Source organism: Myotis yumanensis, unplaced genomic scaffold (assembly GCF_028538775.1).
Source record: "Myotis yumanensis isolate MYYU_CA2020_CCGP unplaced genomic scaffold, mMyoYum1.0.hap1 SCAF_2, whole genome shotgun sequence".
Classification (NCBI taxonomy): domain Eukaryota; kingdom Metazoa; phylum Chordata; class Mammalia; order Chiroptera; family Vespertilionidae; genus Myotis; species Myotis yumanensis.
The window spans coordinates 10,075,227-10,095,186 of NW_027223753.1; the positions used below are offsets into that span (position 1 = coordinate 10,075,227).

A 19,960-nucleotide genomic window follows, 5' to 3' on the forward strand; every position below is an offset into this window, starting at 1 on the left:
TGTAAGTCCATTTCTTTCACCAGGTGGGGGAAGTTTTCTGCCATTATTTCTTGAAATAGGTTTTCAATATCTTGCTGTCTTTCATCTTCTGGCACCCCTATTATTCTGATGTTGGTACGCTTGAAACTGTCCCAGAGGCTCCTTACACTATCTTCACACTTTCGGATTCTTTTTTCATTTTGCTTTTCCAGTTGGGTGTTTTTTGTCAAATCTTTGGTTTGATTCTTGTGCTCCTCTGGTCTGCTATTGGGTATAATATTCTTTATTTCAGTCCGTGTATGCTTACTTTCTAATTTCTTTATCGTAGCATCGAGGGTCTCATTAGTTTTCGTGAGGCTCTGCACAAATTTATGGCAAGCCCTCAAAATTGCGATTCTTAGCTCCATATCCTCCATTTCTGTCATGTTTTTTTGTCTCCGCATCTTTTATGCTTTCTTGGTGCACCCCCTTGTGGTCTTTGTGCGCAGTCTTGTTCTAGCCAAGCCTTAATTGTTGTAGTTAACACTAGAGGGATTTGACCACCAGGCCGACTGGCTGCAGGAAACAGCTGTGTGGAAAACGTCTGCCTTCTGGGGAGGCGCTAATCCAGCCTTTGCCTGAGGCGATCGGCAAATGGCTGTGCGCAGGGTTTGGGCGGGGCGGGATCCACAGGGCGGGTGGAGGGAGCAGTTATGGCCGCTCTCAGTCCCGTTCCCAGAGGCTCTGCTTCTCAGAACCCCGGCAGCCGCTGCAAACCTCGGAGAGAAAGCTGCCCTCAGGTTCCAACTGATGCCGGATAATCCCGCTTCTCCCGTTTGAGTCTGGGTCCCTAGAGACTCGCCCGGATCTGGAGCCCAGAGTCTGAGACTCACTCCCGACCGAAAACGACAACCGCGCCCTCAGCCACCAGCCCGCTTTGCGCGCGCACCTCGGTACCTTTGTATTTTCCACACTGCGCCGCCTCTGAGCCTCGGTTTGCTGTTCTCTTTCCTTCTAGTTGTAGAGTCTCTCTTCAGCCAGCTTTCCTGTGGTTCTGGGTGATGTCCGTTCCGTCTTTTAGTTGTATTTTTCTGCTTGCACTCTTGCTACCCTCAAGTCCATCCTCTGTGTCCTTTCCAAAACGCTAATCTTCACGTACACGTTTTATTCACTCCGCCTTCCGCTGATCACCATCCCATTTTGCAGGGAGGTCTCCGAAGACCCATGCCCCCCCTTCCCAGCACATGTGCTTTCTGAGCAGATTTAAAACCCCTTCCCAACACCTCATTTTCTCCGTGTTGACAGCAGCCTTTTGATCTGCGGGCATTTTTGGAGCCTGGCCTCACTTTTGTGAGGTTTGCAGTTCAGGTCTGTGGGTAACTGACAGGGAGTGAAGCTGAAGATCTCCCAGTGGCGGAGCTGGGGCTGTGCGGGGACCGTGTCCCAGTCCGAGGACAGCCTGGGAGTGCAACTCACACCCACTTGACAGAGACCCCAAGAGTCCCAGGCCCTGGTGGCACCTGTCTCTCCAGGCTAGTGGACTCTCAGGTCTTTGTCCCCAGGCTTTCGGTTCAAGGCATTTCCTGTGGGGCCTTGGAGAAAAGGGACTGCTCCTGGACACTGGAGCAGCTGCGCCCCCTACTGGCCCATGCTGGACCGCTGTGGGAAAGAGGCTGGACCTGAAGGGTCCTGGCTCCTGGAACGCTGGCCCATCTCCGCTCCGTGTGCTCCCAGGATGCTGAGGCCAGAGCTGAGGGCCCGAGTCAGGACTTGCTGCTCCATGTTCTCTTTCCTTTTTTTTTCTTTCCTTTTTTAATCCTCACCCGAGGATATTTTCCCATTGAATTTTAGGGAGAGTGGAAGAGAGAGGGAAAGACAGAGAGAAATATCGATGTGAGAGAAACACATCAGTTGGTTGCCTCCTGCATGAGTCCCGACCAGGGCCCGGGCTGGGGAGGAGCTTGCAACCGAGGTACGAGCCCTTGACTGGAATCGAACCCGGGACCCTTCAGTCCTCAGGCCTATGCTTTATCCATTGAGCCAAATCGGCTAGGGCCGTCTTCTCTTTTCTATTAAAAAATGCCTAGGAGGCCCAGGATGAGCACCCAGACCCCAGAAAAGTAATGCTGACAACGACAGGAAATCAGTGAGCCTGTCGGGTGCCCAACACGTTTCTTGCGCTTTTTTACACCTTCTCGTGCCCGCCTCACTTTACCGGGTGGCTGTTGTGTTGTCATCACTCTGCTGTATAGACAAGGAAGTGGAGGTGGAGCTCCAGGGCCAATCGACATGCACCCATGCCCACCCCCACCTACGCATCTGGGTTCAGAAATGGGGTTCTGGTGAACTTGGCCTTGGGGCCTCCACTCACCTGCCTGTCCCTTGGCCAGCAGGGGCGGAGAGGAGCCTGCTGTACGAGGATGTGCGCCAGGACGGGGCGCCCAGGGAGGCCGAGGACCTAGGCTGGAGCTCCAGCGAGTTTGAGAGCTACAGCGAGGACTCCGGGGAGGAGGCCAAGCCGGAGGCGGAGCCCGCCAGGCACCGAGTGTCCTTCCAGCCCAAGGTGAGCCGGCGGGGGGTCTCTCACCCCCCGGCCAGGGCACTGGGACCCCCTCGGGGAGGGGACAATGCGGGTGGCGAGAGCCAAGCCTGAGACTCATAGCTGAACAGTGATTCCCAGGAATGTTTAAGGGGGGAAGTGGCCCAGGGGCCCTGAAACAGAAGCTGACCTACGGGCCTTGCTGTTTGGTTGTGCAGAGCCCTGACCCTGGGGTGGGTGTGGCTCATCCCTGCACAGGTGCTCTCCCACCCTGCGTCTGTGGCAGATCCTGGCATGGACCAGGGTGCTCCTGGGCTCAGATCTGGCTTCAGAATCCCCAGCACCGTGCTCCAGGCAGCCCGGCCAGCGGATCAGAGTGGGCACTTGGAGCAATCATTGTGCTCTTCCTGCCTCACGCTGGTCTGTGTCATCGGACCAATCAGAGACCCACCCAGTCCTCCGCCTGGGGAGGGGAGCCAGCGGGGGCTGCTGTGGCCAAGACAGAGTTGCCTGGGAGGCTCCTTCCCTCGGCCTTTCCAAGCGCCACCCATGCATTGGTTCCTTCTGGTGTTCTGCTGGGATGGGGTGCATCCTGCTGATCTCGGGAGGAAGCCAGAGGCCGAGAGGAGGGTGGCCTGCCTGCTCCTCCTCTCCTACGACAGTCTCACTGCTCCCATTCCTTCTACAGATGCCCCCAGAAGGCAGGCTCAGGCCATGCTGAGATTTGGGATTTAGTGGGAGCAGCTTCTTACTCACTGACCGGAGGTGACTGGGTCCCTCTCAGGCTCCTTCGGAAAAGACACAAACAGCAGGCTCCCAGGACAGGGGGTTGAGGAGGGGCCCTTCCTTCAGCACTCAGCTCTGCCAGGGACCCCCGACCCCTGCCTGCGGTGCTCTGCCCTCCTGCGCTTCTCGGACGCACCTGCTCCCGTGCCTGGTGCTGCAGTGGCTGCATGCTTCGGGGCCACCGCTGCTTGGCTGTGTGGTGTGGCTGCGGGGCACTGGGCAGCAGAGATTTGGGGAAGTGCTGTGTCCTGTCCTTGGAGACCAGAGGGGCCTGGCACTCTGCCCTGCTGCCAGAGAACTAGTGGACTTCCTCCTTCTCACGTCTTGAGAGGCTGCTCTCGACGGGTGGATTTTTGCCAAAGGAAGTGACCGAAGGGTGTGCGGAGGGGCCTCCTTGGAAGCTGCCGACCCAGGTGTAAGCAGGAGCCTGGTCCTCTTATGCTAACAGTACCTGCTGGCTGCCTCCCATGGCCAGTGGCAGTTACTAATTTTTTCCCACTGTGGAGTGGGCTGCTTGAACTTTTCCACGTTCTGATTGTGACCTCTTCATAACCGAGGTCACTGTGATCCAGTGGGTCAGGGGACGGGGCAGAAAAGCCAGCTCTGACCTGCTCAGATCTGGCCAGTTCCGCAGGGGACTCCCGATCCTGGGTCTTCTGACCCTTAGAGAATCGAGGGCATCAGGCGGCCCACGTGGCCTTGTGGCTTTATTGCAGTGGTTCTCAACCTTCTGGCCCTTTAAATACAGTTCCTCATGTTGTGACCCAACCATAAAATTATTTTCGTTGCTACTTCATAACTGTAATGTTGCTACTGTTATGAATCGTAATGTAAGTATCTGATATGCAGGATGATCTTAGGCGACCCCTGTGAAAGGGTCATTCGACCGCCAAAGGGGTTGGGACCCACAGGTTGAGAACCGCTGCTTTATTGTGTTAATCTTATTTGCAGATGGAACAGAACTCAGTACATACACCAGCCCCCCCAGTTTCTGGGGAGTCTGAGTAACTCACAGAAGGATCCCTGTCTGGTTACTTCTTTGTATAACAACCATGGACCTTTGCCTGGTGTGGTGCAGCTTACCAAGCAGTTTCATTTAGTTTTCCTAATACCCTAGTATTATGGGCACGAAGAATCTCATTTTGTTCATCAGAGAACCTAAGTGACCGAAGCTCAGAGAGGTTAGATGATGTGGTCAGGGTCACACAGCCAGTAAGTGGTAGAGCCACATTCATCACATACAATTTGAAAGAAAATATTTCCTCCCACCATCCATCTATCCATCTATCCATGCCACCATCCATCCATCCATCCATCCATCCATCCAGCTATTCAACAGATGGTGAGCACTTATTCGAATAAGAGAGTGTGATGATCGCTTCCATTTTTGAGGAATCACCAAGCTCTCGATATATTGGATATATCATCTATGTGATCTCCTCAGCCACTCTGTGAAGTGGTTATTATCATGGCCAGCTTGCCTGTAGGGAAGCTGGAAGGCAGGTGGGGAGACTTCCAGCGAGTAAGCGGGGCTGGTGATGTGAGTGCAGGCTCGTGCCTACAGAGCTCACACTCGATCTCCCTGCGTGTCCGTTGCTCTAAAGGACACTCTTGGTCTTCTGTGTACTTGACCAAATATCACCCTTGCTTATACACTTCATGCATTTGGATGTCTATCTGACCATCTGTCCATCCATCCATCTTCCCAGAGAGTATGTAAGCAGTCACCCATCCATCCTTCCATTCAGTCCTCCCTCCCTTCCTCCTGCCCTCCTTCCCTCCCTCCCTCCCTCCCTCTTTCCCTCTCTTCCTCCCTCTACTTATCCACCCCTTCCTCCAGTGGTGTGCTAGAGGCCTTGCTCACAAGAACCCAAGAACCAATTGTGTCTCTTTCCAAGTTTACATTCAGTGATTCAGGTTGGTAGCTTGAAATGGATTAGGGGGGAGCATTTACACCATGGAAATGCTACAAAGCAGAGCTCTTTTGCCTGGAGAACTGGTTGTTAATGTTTATTAGCACAGCACTATCATCTATCAGTCCATTCATCCTTTTATTTTTCCATTCATCTATTCATCCCTCCATCCTTTTGCCCAGCCATATAGTCACCTAACTAAATTTATCCATTTGCTCACCTATCCATTTATCTCTCCATCCATCCATCCATCCATCCATCCATCTCTCCATGAGCCTGTCCATCTGCCCATCTGCCTGTCTGTTTTGCATCCATCTGTCCAACCATCCCTCCATCCACTCACCCATCTTTCTGTGCATCTTCCTACTCATCCACGTATCCCCTTGCCCACCTGTTCCGCCCATCCATCTACCTGCCATCCATCCATCCATCCATCTCACAAAGTTGCCAAGAACCTCTTATGTCACAAGCCCCCTGGGATGGGGAGATGACAAAGACACAGTCCTTGTCCTCCCAGCATTGCTCCCCTTCCCTGAGAGGTGCCTGGGCTACCCCCCTGCCACCTCTCCTCCCCAGCAGCGGGGTTCCCTGCTGCAGAGACCGGCCCTGGCTGCCCGACACATGGGGGTGGGGCGATGCTGGAGCCGGTCCAGGCAGGAGGCTGGCCGGACTGCTGCCTGGGCCCTGGTCAAGCCCAGCCCCAAAATCCCGCCTGCTCCGCATTGTCCATCCGCCACCTTACCTGAGTCTCCTTTTTCCTCTGTTGTCCCTGTTTTGTCTCCGCCCTGTCCTGCCTGCTCCTCTCACCTGCTCTCCTTCTGCCTGGCCGCTTGGGGGCTCCAGCTTTCTCCAGACCTGACTAGGCTAAAGGAGAGATACGCCAGGACTAAGAGAGACATCTTGGCTTTAAGAGTTGGGGGGAGAGACATGCAGGAGCTGAAGCACAAGTACGATTGTAAGGTATTGTTTGTCTGTCCCTCCCGAGTCCTGGGCCGCAGAGGGTGGGCTGAGCCCTGGGCTGTCCCCGAGACCCCCGGGACTGGCCGCGGGGCGCACCTGTGCAGGAGCTGGTCGGTGCCTTAGCAGGCCTGTTTCTCCCCACCCCCAAGCGAAGCCTCACCGGTCTACAGGACTTCCTGGGTGGGTTTTCAAACTTAGGGCCTTTGGAATCACCCGGGGAGCTTTGAAACATGCAGATTTCTGAGCTCCCCCTTACCACTCCCCTGAAGACTCTGGACCAAGGCCCTGCAGTCTGCATATTTAATAACCATGGTAGGGGGTTTGGGTTACATAGACATCCCTCCCCGTCCTGTTCAGAGAGATTCAGGGGACCTGCTTCTCAGATGGGACTCAGATTGCTGGATAATGAGGCTGCTGACAGCAGTAGCTTCCATTCATTGATCAACTACCATGTGCTTTGGGCTTTGAAGGCCCGAAGGCCTGGGTTTGAATCCCCGTCCCACCACTTTCTCTCTGTGTGATCCTGGACAGGTCTCTTGACCTCTCTGACCTCGGTTTCCTTGCCTGAGAAATGGGGACATTAGCAGTACCAGCCCCTCGGGCGGATGTAAGGATGAGCTCAGGCGTGTTGGGTGCTCGGTGCTGCACTCAGCACAGCCCGGGCGCTCAGGGGACGGTGGCAGTATGACTGTGCGCCCGACTGTTCTGTCCCCAGGGAACCCTGCAGGCAGGTGGGTCACTGCTGTCACTGAGCGTTAGTGAGGATGGCGAGGGTCACACCAGCGGCAGCAGCGGAGCTGGGCTTCACACCTGGGTTCGTGCGGGTCAAAGCCTGCAGTCTCCAGCCCGTGGCACTGTCCCCCTCGAACCCGAGGCCTCCCCAGGGAGAGGAGAAGAGACACTGCGGTGTGCAGGCCCTTTTACAGGTGCCCGAGGGGCCTGGCACCTGGGGTCGGGCAGGTTTAACTTCCCGGGAAGCCAAGGCCAGAGAGGAGCAGGGAGCACGTGGAGGACTAGAAGCCCAGACCAGCGCTTTTCCTGCACCGTGAGGGCGGGTGGGGTGGCAGGCTGACGCAGGGACGCTCTGGGGTGCTCACCTGCCCTTTTACTGCCCAGGAAAATGCCAGCAGAGAGGCTGCAGGGGCTTCCCCCAAAGCCATTCATAGGACAGCCCTGCGGATGGCGGTCTACCAGGCTGGGAACTGGGCTCCAGACAGAGGTTTTCCATCTGGGGTGCAGGGGAGACCCCCTCAGAAGAGGATGAGCGTCTTCGTGCAGTTTGGGGTTGACATCTGTCCCTCTTGCTAGTCCTCACAGGTGTTTATGACCTCCCCACCCAAAAGGCCAAGCCCTGCTACCCTCGCATTGTCTGTGTAGAGGGGAGGAGGGGCTGGGACATCCCTTCCCCACCCACGCTGGGTGGTTCTAGAAAGTTGGCCTTGTTCCTGAAAAGCGCCACCCTGCCCCCAGCCTCAGCCCCCACTGGTTTACAGCAAGCCTTCCTCTCCCAGACCCCCCGGAACGCCCGCCCCTTCTGCCGGGGCCCCAGGAAGTGTTCGGAGGAAGGAGGTCCTGAGAGCAGAGACCAGGCCCCGCCCCCCTCGCCCCATGAGTGCCCCCCAGCTGCAGCAGAGGCTCAGGAAGGAGAGGGTGTTCCTAGGCAGACACTGTCCATGATGACAGCCATAGGGTTATTTAAATTCAAAGGAATGAAAAGGAAATATAACCTGGAGTTTGGGTCCTCAGTCACATCGGCCACTTTTCCAGTGTCCGAAAGTTACGGGGGGTTAGTGGCTGCCGCGCTGGCAGCACAGAGAGGAGGCATGTCCATCCCTGCAGAAGCTTCTCTCAGTGGCGCCGGCTGTGTGTCGGGGAAGATGCCAGGGCTGGGCTGGGTGCGGAGGGGATGAAAGAAGGAGTTAAGGGACAGCAGCTCTGTTTGCAGGCCAGGGCTCCCCCAGCGCCCAGGGTGCCCGCTTCCCCTCCTGGGCACGCCTCCTCCTGTGCCCGCGTTCTGCTTAGCTTGCTGCGCTGTTGCCCCAGGCCCTCCCCGCCGAGGGGAAGCTGCGCCCTGCTCTGTGGCAACTTCAGCCTTCTCCCCTTTCCTGGACAGTGGCTCAGTAAGAAACCTGGCTGTTTGGGGGCACGGGACGGGGTTCCTCTCTCGGGTTCCGCAGATGGGATGGAGGTGTGTGCTCACCTCCTTGGGGTGGCCCCTTAAGTAACCCCGATATTGTGCAGCTTGCTTTTCTGTCCAGCGTGCTTCCCCAGACCTGTCCGCGTGGTCCTCGCGTCCCTGGTGAGTCTCAGCGAGAGCCTGAGGCTCACTGAGGTTAAGACGCGTCCAGAGTCACGTTGCTGGGTGTGGTGGAGTTGGGACTTGCAGCCAGGCTGGGACCCCAGGCCTCGAGCCTTCCCCCACGCGACACCTGCCCTCGATTTGATGGGAGTAGGTGCTGTATAATTTGTCCCAAAGGGGAAAAATCGAGTTAGGACCTCCCCTTGCCCATAAAGAGGGTTCGCCTAGGGAGCTCCTCCTTCTCATCCTGTCCCAGGTCTCAAGTGGTCTCGGGGTGCCCTGCCCCACTGTCCCTCTTGGCCTCTGCTGCCACCTCCCTGGGAGGGCACGGGCCCCGGGGTCTTGATGTTTGTCGTCCTGGCCTGGAGGCCTGGAGGCCTGGGAGGAGCTGGTGGCCCTTGGTGGCCGGCGGCCCAGGGCCTCCCTCCGCTTCTCTGATGAGCGCCTCTGCCTTTGCCCAGATGACCCAGTTCATGAAGGCCGCCAGGAGCGGGACCAAGGACGGGCTGGAGAAGACGAGGATCGCCGTCCTGCGCAAAGTGTCCTTCCTGCACAGGAAAGACGTCCTCGGTGAGGCCCGTGGGCCGGCCTGGGAGGGTTGGTGCCCAGCCCTGTGGCACAGGGACTGGTGGGCGAGGTCACTGGTGTCTGGGCTCCTCTGGCGGTGGGTCTTGGGGACTGAACCCCAAGTGTCAGGCCTCTGTCCCAGCCTATTTCCTATTTCTCTTGGAGGCGTGGCCTCCTCTTCCAGGGGAGGTGGGGCCTCTCCCTTTAGCGTCCCTGCCCTTGATCTTGCCCTTGGCCTTCCATGCTGTCTAGCTCACCTGGCCTCGCCTTTGAGTTCTGTTTATTCCTTCCTTTATCAGCCACCCATCTCCCCACCAGCCAGCATTTAGTGAACACCTACTAAGTGCCACACCCAGGGCTGGGTGCAGGGGCACCACGATGCATAGAACAGCATTTCCTCCAGGAGCTCCTGATGCAGCAGGGGAGACAGGCCTGTAGACAGGAAATGACAGGCAGCATGGCGGCATGGTGGGGTGCCATGGCGCGAGGTGGGGAAAACAGGCATGGAATGTGGGATTGAAGGTCAGGGAAAGGCTGAGAGTAGGAGAGGGAGACCCAGGTCAGTCAGCAGGGGGTAGGGGAGGGGAACGGGTGCTCCGGGCGCAGAAGGGAGCCTGTGCAAAGGCCGGGAGGCAGGGATGTAGGCGATGTCCCAGAAATGATTTTCGTGAGAATTCACGTTTATCGAGTATTCGTTGCGTGCCAGGCGCTCATAAGAGCTTTCCAGCTCCTCACTGAATCCTAATAAACACCAGACAGCTACAGAGGCTGTCCTGTTCCCGTTCAGAGAGGAGGGAGCCGGTGCAGCATGCTTCAGTGACTTGCCTGGGGACACACAGGCACTGGAGGGATGGAGGAGGCTCCTTCCTCTGGCTGGAGTGAGGGTGGGGGGAGAGAGCGGGGCCAGGTCAGGTGTGTAGGCCAGGGAGAACGGAGGCTCTGCGCCCTCTTTTATTTCACCCTCTCTGTGCCTCAGTTTGCTCATCCGGGCAATGGGCTAAGATGGCACCTGTCTCAGGGGGCTGTGGTAAGGATGACCAAGGCAGCGCATGGAAAGAGCCTGGCTCAGCCCCCAGTTCCTGTGTGGTAGGCGTTATTGTCAGTGTGTGTGTGTGTGTGTGTGGGGGGGGGGGGGGGGGGTGGGCAGGTGGCGGCACTAAATGGAGTGTCTGGTGTCTGGTGCCAGGACCGAATCTCTCTGTCCTGGGTTCAGATCCCAGCTCTGCTGCCTCCTGGCCATGTGACGCTGCACAGTTAATCCCAACAGTGCATGCGCGGATGCAGCACTAAACCTGGGAGGGTGCCCTGGCCCCCGGTGTGGAAGGCGACAGGCCCGAATGCAGTGGAGTGGCCCAGAGAAAGAGCAGGGTGGACAGGCGCGCTGGCTGGGAGCAGTTCCTGGTCACTCTCCCCACCCCCAGGCCAGCCAGGCGGCCAGCGGGCTCTCCCCAGGCCCTCCCCACCCGGCCCAGAGCCTTTTCTAAAGTGACCCTCCCACCAGAGGCGTTATTAATAGCTGTGGCAGAGCTCGAATCACCGGCCAAGAATGTTACCCAGCGCTGCATGGGGGAAGAGGAAGCCGCAGGGCCGGAGGCTGGGGTGGGTGCGGAGTGATCGCCCGGGTGCCATGTGGGCCGGGAAGGAGGGCCTTCACCACCCCCACCCCCACGCTGTAGTTCGTTGTCCCTCCTCCTCCTCCTCTTCCGTCTCCTGCTCAGGTAAGGGCCCACCTGAGTGTCCCTGCTCCCTTGGCCCCGGGAGTCACTGCCACTTCTTTCTTCCCAGCTTCCCCAGGGCGCCCACTTCCTGCTGCCCACGGCCGCTGCCATGGGGTGTCAGAGCCCTGAGCAGCCAGGGTCCCGTCTCCCGTGTCCACTTCTCTCTCGTAGGGGCCAGACTCCAAGGCCAGACCCTTGCCCTCCGCCAGCCTCCCCTTCTCTCTGCCTGAGCCTGTCTCCCCGGCCCTCCGTCTGGGACCCACGCCCACCCATGCCCACGGTGCCCTGAGGACACCAGCTGAACTTTTCCCCTTTGGCGTCTTTGCATACTTTTTTGAAAGATGAAAACACAAAGCCAAACAGCTCGTTCTTTGGGGGTCTTTCTTCTCCCTTTCAGGCGTCCAGAAGAAAACTATTTTTAGTGCCTAGTGATGGGCTCCCAGGCGGCCGGGCCTCGCCAGGCCAGAAGCCGGCGGGTCTGAGCAGGGACAGGGACGCTGGCGAGTGGATGCTGCTGTTTCCTCCCTCGCTCATGGTTATTTAGGGACAGGCTATTGCAGGGGAGTGTGGCCGAGGATGCGGCCACTGGGCTCTGATCCTGTGTGGCCCCAGGCGCCACTCAGCCCCCAGGACCCCGGGCCAGGGTGGTTCCAGGCTCCTGGAGCCTGAGAAGGGCATGTTGTCCTGGCCTTGCTGTGTCACCAACCTGTCTGACTTTCCAGGTGACTCGGAGGACGAGGACATGGGGCTCCTGGAGGTCAGCGTCACGGACATCAAGCCCCCAGCCCCGGAGCTGGGCCCCATGCCCGATGGCCTGAGCCCTCAGCAGGTCTGTGGGAGGAGCCAGGGGTGGGAGTCTTCAGGGGAAGGAATGTTGGGGTCCCAGCTTATTACCTGGGGCCACAAGGTCTGCATCTTGAAGGGGAAGTGATGGTTTGGGGGCTCTTGGCTGAACCCCGGCTGGGGCCTCTTGGGTTCTCTTCCCAACCAGCTGCACAGACTTTCCAAACTGGGCCTCGAGGGTCCCCCACTGTGGTCCCTGGCGGTGGGTCCCGCCCCCCGCCCCCCCCCCCCCCCCCCCCCCCCCAATCTGGAGCCTTGCTTCCCACGCCCACGGCAACCAGAGCAGCTCCGACTTACCTATTTCAAATGAAAGTGCTGTTTGATGAAAGGGACTAAATTTAAAAAGGGCTGAGACACACTGAACTAATCCGCTCCGAGAGGACTGATCGAGGTGCCCAGTCCACCCTCCGTCCACCTGTCGTCAGACTGGGGTCTCAGAGTCCCATGGGCTTCCCCTCCGAGCCGGCTCCTCGGCCATGTCTTCCTTCTCCCAGTGTCACGCCGAGCCGGGCGGCTTTGCTCAGGGACCTGGGTGGTCAGATCGACTCCCTCCCCATCTGGGTTTTCCCAGCCACGGACCAGCGTGAGAGACCTGCTTCCCTCTGGTTGTGAGGACACCAGGCAAGATGTATTAGGGGCTCCAAGCTCAGTGAAGGGATCTGTCACCTCTTTGGGTGGCAGAGAACCCGGATGTCCGGCCTCTTAAAATCAGGGAGATGGGGCCGCACCTCTCGTCTTGGGAGGCCACCCGCCTGCTTCCTTCATTTCTGTTACCCTGGCCCCTGGACGCATTGGGAAGGTGACCCCGCTCCCCTGCCCCAAGGCAGGGAACCACTGTCCGAGCAGGTGGAGCTGGTGAGACCCCAGGCTTCAGCTCGTAGCCCAGGGCTCCCCTTCCTGGTGTCGGCTGGTCTCTGCCCCGGAGCCTGTGACTTCCTGGGCCAGGGAAGACCAGTTACTCTAGGCCGGTGGCTTCCGACCAGGTGATTTTGTGTCCCAGGGGACATTTGGCAAGGTCTGCTCGTCACAACTGGGAGATGCTACTGGAACCTAGGGGTAAGGGCCAGGGATGCTGCTAAGCATCTTACAGTGCTCAGGACGGTCCACACAGTCACCTGGCCTTAAATGTCAATGCGGTTGAGAACTCTGCTCTGGGAACAGCTTGGGCACCTGGGGGTCGTCCAGGGCCCCCGCCCCATTCTGCAGTCTGGGGAGCACGGTGTTTCTCTGGGGAGCACGGGTGTTTCTCTGGGGAGCACAGGTGTTTCTCTGGGGGTGGGGGGCAGGGGCCCTGGAAGGAAATGCCGGGCCTCCAGGCCCACTGGTTCCAGGGAGGGATGGGTCCCTTAGCTGTCAGCTCCTCTGGGCACTGGGGCTCCTTTTCCTGTCACCTGGGTTCTGCACACAGTAGGTGCTGCTCTGTGCCATGGTTGGTGCAGGCGCTGACCGAGCTCTCGGCCCGAGCAGGTGGTCCGGAGGCACATCCTGGGCTCCATCGTGCAGAGCGAAGGCAGCTACGTGGAGTCTTTGAAGCGGGTCCTCCAGGTATGACTCTGGGGCTCCTGGGAGAGGGAGGCGGGGCCCCCGCAGGGACACCTGGCAGGGAGGGTTTGGGGCCTATGGGCAGTTTTAAGGGGAGGGGGCCAAAGGCCAGAACTTTTGTGGGGACAGCGGACCTCCAAATGGGAGACATTAAGAATTCCGGATTCCTTGGTGTTCACAGGGGCCCTGCGTTTTCTGAAACAAAGTTGGGGTTCTGTGGAATGAGGGCTGTTCTGGAGAGTCCAGGGCACGGGGTCCTTTTCCTGCCTGAAAGGGACCGTGTCTTCCTCGCCTGCCTCTCTGGGAGCCCCTGGGACAGGGCCGTGCCTTCCCATTGGCCTGGAGCCCCCAAGTCGGGGAGTAGGAGGCAGCCTCTCTCGCCATCAGATGCCCAGGGATTGCTAGATGGTCATGTGACTCGGTCCAGGTGTATCCACCTGGTCTGTCCTTTGCATTCCTGAAACGGTGAATCTGCTGGGGTGTTGTGGGCTCTCGGAGTGAGGCCAACGGGGAAGGGTGTTGTCGGGGTGGGAGCCACACAGGGGAGCCCGGTCCCCGGACCTCAGGCAGGTAGAGATGCAGATGGAAACGCCTGTGTGTCTGACAAAGCTGGGGGTCAGGGGGGCTCCCGGGACGTCATCGCCTCTGCTCCATCAGACAGACTGGCTCAGGCTCGGGCAGAGCTGAACAGGGCCAGCCTGGCCTTGGGTCCTGACACCACGGAGCTCCTCCCAGCCCAGCTTAACACAGAAGTCATGGGGTGGGCTGTGGGTGGGCACAGGGGGGCCAGGAGGCTTACATCATGGAGATCCTCCTAGAAGACAGGCGAGGGGGGAGGGATACCTGCTCCCCCGACAGGAAGGCCCACGCCTGGCCCGCCGAGTTCTCGTTGGCCTTGGCCAGCTCACCCCGCCCGCCCGCCCCACAGGATTACCGCAACCCGCTGGTGGAGATGGAGCCCAAGGCACTGAGCCTCCGCAAGTGCCAGGTGGTGTTCTTCCGCGTGAAGGAGATCCTGCACTGCCACTCCATGTTCCAGATCGCCCTGTCCTCCCGCGTGGCCGAGTGGGACGCCTCCGAGAAGATCGGGGACCTCTTCGTGGCTTCGGTAGGTGTCCCCAAACTCTCTCCCTGGCCCCCCCCACCCAGGGGAAACCACAGCCTGTCTGGCCCTGTGGTCATGTGGGCCAGCCTCCTGCCTCTGCCTGCTCCCCTGTCCGAGTCAGTGGGGTCACAGGGTGGTGGGGCCTGAATCTGCCCTGTGGTCCAAGCCGGGGGTCGGCATGGCACCTTCCAGTGCCCGGTGTGGCCTTGGAGATGGCTGCCGGCGTGGTGCTGGGGGCCTCCAGGGGCCCGGCTGCTGGGGGCAGCCACCGGGGGTCTGAAGGTCCCCTGCCGGGCACTCCTGGGTGACCACTGTTGGCGATGCTTAAACAGACCACACCTGGGCCCCCGGAGGATGTCCCAGGGCGTCGTTGCCTCCTCAGCATGGATCACACTCCAGGAGACCTGGCCTGGCCTCCGCTCGGCTTGGCCATGTCCGGCAGCTCTAGGGCCCTCTCAGACCCAGGTCCCCTCTGGAATGAGGGGTGTGTCAGAAACCCCTGGGCCCCAGAGAGACCCAAGGAGCTAAGGAGGGTGAAGTCGGTGGAACCCCACTCCGACACATCTTAGATATTTGGGTTCTGTTAAATGAAAAACGATTGTTTTGAAAACCTGAGTGCTCAGCAGATCCAATACCTGGTCAGTGTGTCCCAGGAGTTTGGAGTCAGGAGCAGTCCCTGGGGGGTGAAGGGCCGGGGGAATTTTATTTTCTGGGGGTGTCACACCTTCACTTGTGGGCGGGGCTGCCGTGCTCGGGCAGGAGGAGCATCAGGCTGTCCTTGTCCCCGCCTCTCCTCCCTGAGACCTCGGGTCTCCTGGCCTCTCTGAGCCCGGTCTCCTCCCCTCCCTGGGGTGACAGGTGTCCTGACCTCAGACTAGCTGAGATCCTCCAGGTGTTGTCAGAGCAGTTGAGATGGCAGTGAGGGTGGGCGGGGTGTGACCCTCCCATGCCACTCCCATGCCCGTTCCAGTTCTCCAAGTCCATGGTGCTCGACGTGTACAGCGACTACGTGAACAACTTCACCAATGCCATGTCCATCATCAAGAAGGCCTGTCTCACCAAGCCCGCCTTCCTCGAGTTCCTCAAGGTGGGCCTGGCGGTGGTCCACAGCCCCCTCAACGGGCGCTGGCGGCGGTGGGGCGGGAGGGCTTCTCAGGAGGGGGGACTTTGGCCCAGCTTCAGGTAGCACATTGCTTTGGGGGGGACACCTCTTTCCTTTGGGGCTCCCACAGTCCCATGGGAAGACAGAGGTTCCTCCTGCCCCCCCAGCAGGAGGGATAGGATGAGTGACAGTTAGCCTCTTGGGATCCTGGCTTTGCCAGGCGGAAGGGGAGGCCTGTGACCTCTTGGGGATGGGTGAGATGATGGTGGGTCTGCCGTGGGGAGACCCAGCAGTGCCGGGGCCTGTACCTCTGGTGGGCTGGGCAGGGTGCCTCCAGGTAGAGCTCAGGGTGTCGCTGGACTGTCCTTTTTCTTATTTAAAAAAATAGATTTTTATTAATTTCAGAGAGGAAGGGAGAGGGAGAGAGAGATAGAAACATCAATGATGAGAGAGACTCATTGATTGGGTGCCCCCTGCAGACCCCCTACTGGGGATGGAGCCCACAGCCTGGGCATGTGCCCTGACCAGGAATCGAACCACAATCCCTTCCTTATTTGTAAAAGGGTGAGGAGAATTTCTCAAAGGGGTGTCTTGGGTTCATGTGGGAGATTAGAGGTAAAAGGACCAAAGGCCTCATGTAGCTGTGGCCAGGCTCCCCCAGATTTCTTTGGGTGCTCAGTCAGGCGAGTCAGATGGAGGCCCTACCTGCAGGGAGCATGCCGCCTGGTGCGGGGTGCAGGTGAGCCAGAGCCGGGCCTCAGCTGAGGAACCCAATGCCCTGGTCCAAGAGGGCGTCTGCCATGGGTCCTGGGGGTACAATGGATTATAACAGGTGGAGATGGAGGAGTGTAACAGGTGCAGGGTGAGGGCAAAGGTCAGAGGCAGGAGGATGGCGTCAGGTGAGCGCGTCTGGTTGGATCCCGGGAGCACTGCTGCTGGGGAGTCCCGGGAGTGGAGGCCCAGAGGCAGCCGTGTTCAGTGTGGGCGGCCCTGGACCTGCGGGACAGTGTGTTTCAGGCAGTGGGAGCTGTTGTGGGACTTTGGGCTGGGGCAGAGGGACGTGGAGGCCAGTGGAGAGGCTGTGGCAGCAGCCTGGGTTACCAGGGACGAGGGCCAGGATCTAGGTGACAGGTGTGTGGATGGAGTGGTGGGAACAGATGCAAGAGAGAGGACAGTAAGACCCCCATGCCCTCCCCTCATCCTGGCCAGACCCGGCGGCTTTCGTTTCAGTGGTTCTCAACCTTCTGGCCCTTTAAATACAGTTCCTCATGTTGTGACCCAACCATAAAATTATTTTCGTTGCTACTTCATAACTGTAATGTTGCTGCTGTTATGAATCGTAATGTAAATATCTGATATGCAGGATGGTCTTAGGTGACCCCTGTGAAAGGGAGGTTCGACCACCAAAGGGGTCGCGACCCACAGGTTGAGAACCGCTGGTTTAAGTGGAGGGAATGGTTGTCTCGGCTATTGTGGAGGTACGACCACTGCAATAAATGGCTGAATTTCCCAATTATGCTGTTAGTCCAGAGACCTTAACATGACCGCTCTAGCTTCTCCAGGCTGAGGGGCTGTGTGGGGACCCCGTGGTGGCCGGGAGCCCTGGCCGCGGGACCAGAGACCCCCCCTGGCTCTTCTCTCAGGCCCGAGGCTGAGCAGAGTCCTGGGCCCGGGGAGAGGAGCCCATCCAGGGCGGCGTCTGCAGCCGGGGGCACGGGGGCCTCGCTGCAGAGGGTCAGCGAATGACCCCACCTCGTCTTCAACAGCGGCGGCAGGTGTGTAGCCCCGACCGCGTCACGCTGTACGGGCTGATGGTGAAGCCCATCCAGAGGTTCCCGCAGTTCATCCTCCTGCTTCAGGTACCACCGGGGCTCTGCAGCCACCTGCTTGCGTGGTGCGCGCCTGGTGGGTGGGGGCTCTCATCTGTCATCTGCAGTCCCTGCATCCGCTGTGGACTGTGGCGGGGCCTCTCCCCCTCCCCCGCCCGCCTGGCCCCTCCTACTTCACTCCTGGAGTGGAGCTGATCAGATTGGGAGCGTATTTCCCATCTCCATGTGGAATGCCGAGTGGCTGGTGGTGGGTGAGCCCAGGATTCTGGAAGGGAATGAAGGCATGTGGAACCCAGGACCTGTGGGCTCTGGGCAGGGAGGAGGTGCTCAGGGAATGAGCTGACCTGGGCCACTTCAGGCTTCACAGGAAGCAAGAGGCCCCCTCCCCGCCTGTTCCTGCCCCACCCCATACCCAGGGCCCGAGACCTTGGGGCATCTCTATCACGGGTGAGCCTGGGCCCAGCTGGGAAGGAGGCTGCCAGCTGAGGGCCCAGCAGCGTCTTCCTTTCTGTCCTCAGAGCCGCCAGCTGGGGAGTGGCTGTCAGCATCGGTCATCAGGGATGGGTCCCCATGCTTGTTATTTTCTCATTCATTCGCTGTTCCTTGAGCCATGCTCTATGCCAAGTCCCACCTGTCCTGGCTGCAAGCTGAGCCTTCAGACCGGTCTCCAGGGTATCCGTAGGGGTGTGGAGGCTGAGGCTCTGACCCCAGCCAGGGGGGTCTGCTAGGGTGGGGTTCTCAGCCCTGGCTCTCTCGGCCCTGGCAGGACATGCTGAAGAACACCCCCAGGGGCCACCCGGACAGGCTCTCGCTGCAGCTGGCCCTCACGGAGCTGGAGACGCTGGCCGAGAAGCTCAATGAGCAGAAGCGGCTCGCTGACCAGGTGGCCGAGATCCAGCAGCTGACCAAGAGCGTCAGCGACCGCAGCAGCCTCAACAAGGTGAGTGCCGGGGGTGCCCCACCTGCGTGCCTGCCCTCACCTGTTCTGCAGCCTTGATCACCTCTAGGCTGCCTGTCTGGTGGCCACCACCAGGTGGCAGTGTTCTCAGAGGGAGGGGCTTCCTGGCTTCTCTCTGCGCCCACAGACCTTACCTGGAGGATTAGTCTCACTAGACACCCACATTCATTACTGTTCGTGTTACTTTAGGATAAAAGCTCATTTTGTTCATTCATGGAATTGCCGGTAAAGATATGGGAAATGGTAGCCTAATACTGTGCTTGAGCAAGTGGGCTCTGGAGTCAGAGTTCGGGGTTTGGATCCTGATTTTGCTACTGGTGTTCACTGTGTGGCCTCAGGGGAATCACACAACCTCTCTGAACCTCACTTGCTCCCACTGAAAGGAGAATTCAAAGGTGCCTGACCCCCAGGGGCAAATGAGGGAGTCAGAAAAACAGCAGGCCCAGAGTCCTTAATAAAAAGGACTTAATACAAATAACATTATCAGTGATTTTTTTAAAGAAGAAGAAAGATGAAAAGTCCATGCTAGGCCTTGGGGTTGCAACTTAGGAATAGTCTATCCCCCCCGCAAAAAAAAAAATCTTGAAGAACTTTCAAATAAGCCTGTAGAGACTCCTGTTTTTAAAATACAAAGCCAGCCCAGCCGGTGTGGGTCAGGAGATCATGGTTCGATTCCTGGTCAGGGCACATGCCTGGGTTGTGGGCTTGATCCCCAGTAGGGGGCGTGCAGGAGGCAGCCAATCATTGATGTTTCTCATCACTGATGTTTCTACCTCTCTCTCCCTCTCCCTTCCTCTTTGAAATCAATAAAAACATATAAAAATACAAAGCCAGTACAAAAAAAGTCACCTCCTAGAGCCACCTGTTGGTAGATGTCAGTCCTCTGTGTCCGAGTGGCATGTGACCTCAGCTGCCTGCAAGACCCCAGGTCTGCACCCCAGCCTTCACCTTCCTTCACTTACTGGAGGGTGGAAGTCGGCCCAGATGGTTCAGGGTGAGGCGACCCCGCCCCGGGGCACAGTGGCAGGAACATGGGTTGTTCTTTGGGGAAGTGACTTTGTGCTGGGTCATGGGGAGATGTCCAGATCTTTTTTGGGGAAAACTGGGAGCCTTCTGGCTCTGTGGGCCCGAAAGCAGAACTAAGGCCAGTGACTAAGGCCCAGTGAGATTTCAGCCACATGGTGAAAGTCCTAATAGTACAGGAAGGGTTGTCAGGAAAACAGCCTTTTCCAGGTGGACCGTGACCTTACAGTATATAGTATTCTCTAACCCACATTGCCATTTTTAAAAAAATCTTTACCACAGCTTGAGTAACCGGGCTGGGACAAGACAACCTGCAGGGTCCCTTGCAATTCTAAGCGTCAGGGGTCCTACATCTTGAGACTCTCCCACCAAATTCAGGCTGCACATGTGTTTTTGGACCCACACGGTAGTTAAAAAAAAAAGGAATTAGTTGCCAACATTTGAAAATGGAGAGATAGCCCATGAAATTCAGACTTGAGGGTCTTCCTGAAGGATTGGAAGAGCTCGGAAACCTGTTGGTGTTGGGCAAGGAACTTCCTACATGGTAACAGTCACCTGAGCTGTGGCTTCCCACTCCCCTCAGCCCCTCCCCATGTCTTCCCAGTGAGGTCCCTGCTGGCCCCACAGGCATCTGTGGAAAGAGATGGAGGAAAAAGATGGGTAGAAGACAGAGCCTCCTCCTGGGGGGACGTCCCCATCCATGATTGATCAAGGTGGGCATGAAGGGTGGGCGTCATCCCCTGCCCACTCCCTGCCTCTAGGCAGGACACCCTTATGGTAGCTAGTAACACCCAAGCCTTCTATCTTGGGATGTCTCT

The 19,960-nt window shown here is 58.3% G+C and overlaps 1 protein-coding gene across 5 annotated transcripts in view; it reads left to right on the forward strand.

The window, feature by feature from the left end:
- The window catches only part of ARHGEF10L (Rho guanine nucleotide exchange factor 10 like), a 147,821-nt gene that overhangs the window by 76,643 nt on the left and 51,218 nt on the right, over positions 1 to 19,960 (forward strand). For 2 of the 5 annotated variants that reach the window (XM_070404204.1, XM_070404205.1), the window contains exons 7-14: positions 2,352 to 2,521; positions 8,917 to 9,025; positions 11,463 to 11,569; positions 13,051 to 13,128; positions 14,054 to 14,233; positions 15,201 to 15,317; positions 17,099 to 17,191; positions 17,928 to 18,101. In XM_070404204.1, the coding sequence (XP_070260305.1) occupies positions 2,352 to 2,521; positions 8,917 to 9,025; positions 11,463 to 11,569; positions 13,051 to 13,128; positions 14,054 to 14,233; positions 15,201 to 15,317; positions 17,099 to 17,191; positions 17,928 to 18,101 (1,028 nt within the window). Of the gene's footprint in view, positions 1 to 2,348; positions 2,522 to 6,039; positions 6,157 to 8,916; positions 9,026 to 11,462; positions 11,570 to 13,050; positions 13,129 to 14,053; positions 14,234 to 15,200; positions 15,318 to 17,098; positions 17,192 to 17,927; positions 18,102 to 19,960 lie in introns of all 5 variants that reach the window. The other 3 variants (XM_070404202.1, XM_070404200.1, XM_070404203.1) reach the window with 3 other exon arrangements.